We start from the raw sequence: 2,720 nt of genomic DNA on the forward strand, positions 1-2,720 counted from the left end.
ACTCAGGGAAGGGGTTGCCACAGGGTCCCTGGTGTGGGTGATCAGAGATGGGGGACATGGCCGAGCATCCCTGGTGGAAGAGGCTTGGGGGGGAGAGTGGCATGATTGAAGATCCCTGGTGGATGGGGTGGTACTGAAATATGGGGGGGATATGGCTGGGGGTCTCTGGTGGGCATACAGCTCATGGGGAAGGGGGTAATTCTGGGTTTTGCTGGTGTATTTGGGGCTCCTAGGATGGGGGGAAGGGGGAGGCAGGACATTTCTCACGAGGGACGGGCTTACATGGGGTCCTGGAGTGCCTGGGCTGGGCAAAACAGGTCCATGCCTTTCGTGCCCTGCTGTCCCAGGCCGTCAATTAGCCCTTGTTAACTAATTTAGACATTGTCTCTGTTACAAATAAACTCAGTGCCTTTAACTTCCCAGTGCCTTGTGCCCGTGTTTTGGCTCTGCCTCAGCAGGTGAGGGTCCTGCCCCAGGAGGGCCAGATGGACCTCCAGGGAGTACAAACAGGCACCTAAGGGTGCACCAGGAGGCTCTTGGAGGATCCTGGGGATCTCCAAAAGAAAGGAGGATGGAACTTGGGTGCTGCCAAAGGGACTTGGTGGGTGCAGATGTGCATCACAATGTGCCATGAGTGGGGAGCATTGGGGGCAGAGGGAGCAGGACCACCCCCAGAACTGGCATCTGAACTGCAGCTGAGGCTGCACCTGCTGGGATGGGACTGGACGAGGCCAGAGGTGCTCCTGAAAAGCAGGAACGAAACTCGTTAACGCCAATGTAGGAACAGGCACTGCTTTAGTGGGGCACTGGCATATGGCCCTGGATGCACAGAGGATACAGCTACTACCCTGTTAGCCAGCATATACAAATTATTCAGAAATGGGTTACAATTTGTTACTTAAGGCTGCCACAGCTCCCCAGAGATTTGTTGGGCGTCCCGACCGATTCTCTCAACGTTGTACTAAATGTTAGTTCTGTGTAACGGGGTGACCTGGAGGATCCGGGACCCCTGGGACAGATACAGACCCTCAAGAAAGGACAGAGAGTCCCCCAAGATGGATATGGAACCAGGACCCTTGGCAGCCACCTGTCCCATCCCACTGAGGGGATGGTGGAATCCTGCCCAGAGACCCCTGTCTATGTACCAGGACTGCACCAGTACTGGGGGACCCCTCCCAAACTGGGAGTGTGAGGGGACCCTCTCTGGTTTGATGAGCAGCCCACCAGGCTGTGGAGGCTCCAAATCCTTGTCCTTTTCCCTGCCCTTGCCGCTGTGGGGGAGAGCACCAAGGTACGCTGGACAGGCAGGGAGCCGAGGATGTGGGAGGGAGAGATGACGTGACACAACTGGTACTTCCAAGAATTCTTTAATCCCAAACGACCAACATGCGTCTGGATCTCCCAGTCCTGAGGAATCATTTACGGACAGCCGGGAACGACCACGGCTGCTTCCTGGACATGGTGCAACAGAAAACAGCCCGCAGGCACTCCCTTCCTTGGACAGCAGCTCCCCCAGCCCACGGAACACCTGTGGGCACCACGATGGTCCCTGTGGACGGCCTTTTCCTCATCTTGTCCACACTTCTACCTTTCTGGCATCTAACACTGGCAGCCTCTCCAAGCAGCTACTGCTCCTCCAGGACATGCAATGGGCTTCTCTACCTCAACATAAACCAGTTTACAACAAGACAAACCGCGCAGGAAAACCAACATCCCAAAAACAATGCAAAAGCCAACTGGGGACAGGGCAGCTGCCCTGGACCAGGACAGCAGGCCTGATCCTCCAGAGCCGGCTCCAAAACCAATGCAAACAAGCCCAAAGAAACGCTGGAACAGGGCCGAGGGCCTGGCAGGGCTTGGACACTGCTGGCAGCACCGCAGCCGATGACTCTGGCTGGCTCAGTCGTGGCTCTGGCAGAGCAGCTCCCTACACCAGCTGGGACCCTGCAGTGGAGAGGGGAGCGTCAGGCTCTTCTCTCACCCCAAACCCTCCTCTTGCACCCTCTGCTTCCAACCAGAAATCCCACCCAGAGCTCAGACCCAGCAGGGTCCCATCTAGCAGGGGGTGGGCAGTGCTTCAGCCCTGCCTGCCAGGTTGGGGCCCCCCTTGCAAGACACACGCTCCCAGGAAACACTCAGGACACTGGGAAAAGCAGGGGGTTGGCACGGACACCACGTGAGGACTCACCAAGGGCTCACCTAACACACGGAGCACGTGCAGTGCCGCTGCAGCCTTGGCCTCCTCGTGCCTGTTCTGGCCCTGCCCGTCCTGCCGGACCCACGTGAACCCACTGAAGGGCATGGAGTACCCCAGGATCGCCACCTGGTACCAGAACAGCAGCCACCCGTTGGGGTTCACCTGGAGGCACTTGGTGAGGAACAGGGGTGTCCCCAGGTGCTGCTTCCTGCACAGGGTGTTCAGGTGGTCCACCACGTTCTCCGCCGCTGGAGGCAGGGCCAGTGGCTTGGGCACTGCCAGGCTCTTGTCCTCCTGCGCCTGGCTGGACGGTGGCCTCTCCTCCCACAGCTGCAGCTTCTGCTTCAGGTCAGAGTGCAGCCACTCCACCTTTATCCCTGATCCCCTGAGCCTCAGGTTCCCTGCGAGAGACAGGACATGCTCACCTGCCCTCCAGCATCCACTGCAGTGATCACCAGGATTTTAGGGGCAGCCTGGCTTTAGGGACGAGGTACAAGATGCCAAAGCCAAATGCTTCTCAGCT

At 58.2% G+C, this 2,720-nt stretch overlaps 2 protein-coding genes across 2 annotated transcripts in view; one reads left to right on the top strand and one right to left on the bottom strand.

The window, feature by feature from the left end:
• WDR55 (WD repeat domain 55) overlaps positions 1 to 1,192 on the top strand; it is a 6,210-nt gene extending 5,018 nt beyond the window's left edge. Inside the window, exon 8 of the mRNA XM_027888650.1 lies at positions 1,149 to 1,192. Coding sequence (XP_027744451.1) covers positions 1,149 to 1,192 — 44 coding nt within the window. The remainder of the gene's footprint in view (positions 1 to 1,148) is intronic.
• A 167-nt stretch (positions 1,193 to 1,359) lies between these two features.
• The window catches only part of DND1 (DND microRNA-mediated repression inhibitor 1), a 4,529-nt gene continuing 3,168 nt past the window's right edge, over positions 1,360 to 2,720 (bottom strand). The window contains exons 4-5 of the mRNA XM_027888651.1: positions 2,200 to 2,598; positions 1,360 to 1,944 (exon numbers count right to left, since the gene is read on the bottom strand). Coding sequence (XP_027744452.1) covers positions 1,928 to 1,944; positions 2,200 to 2,598 — 416 coding nt within the window. The 3' untranslated portion in view covers positions 1,360 to 1,927. The remainder of the gene's footprint in view (positions 1,945 to 2,199; positions 2,599 to 2,720) is intronic.

This window comes from Empidonax traillii, unplaced genomic scaffold, assembly GCF_003031625.1.
Source record: "Empidonax traillii isolate 1590-97213 ecotype Southwest subspecies unplaced genomic scaffold, ASM303162v1 scaffold242:size1152717, whole genome shotgun sequence".
Classification (NCBI taxonomy): Eukaryota; Metazoa; Chordata; class Aves; order Passeriformes; family Tyrannidae; genus Empidonax; species Empidonax traillii.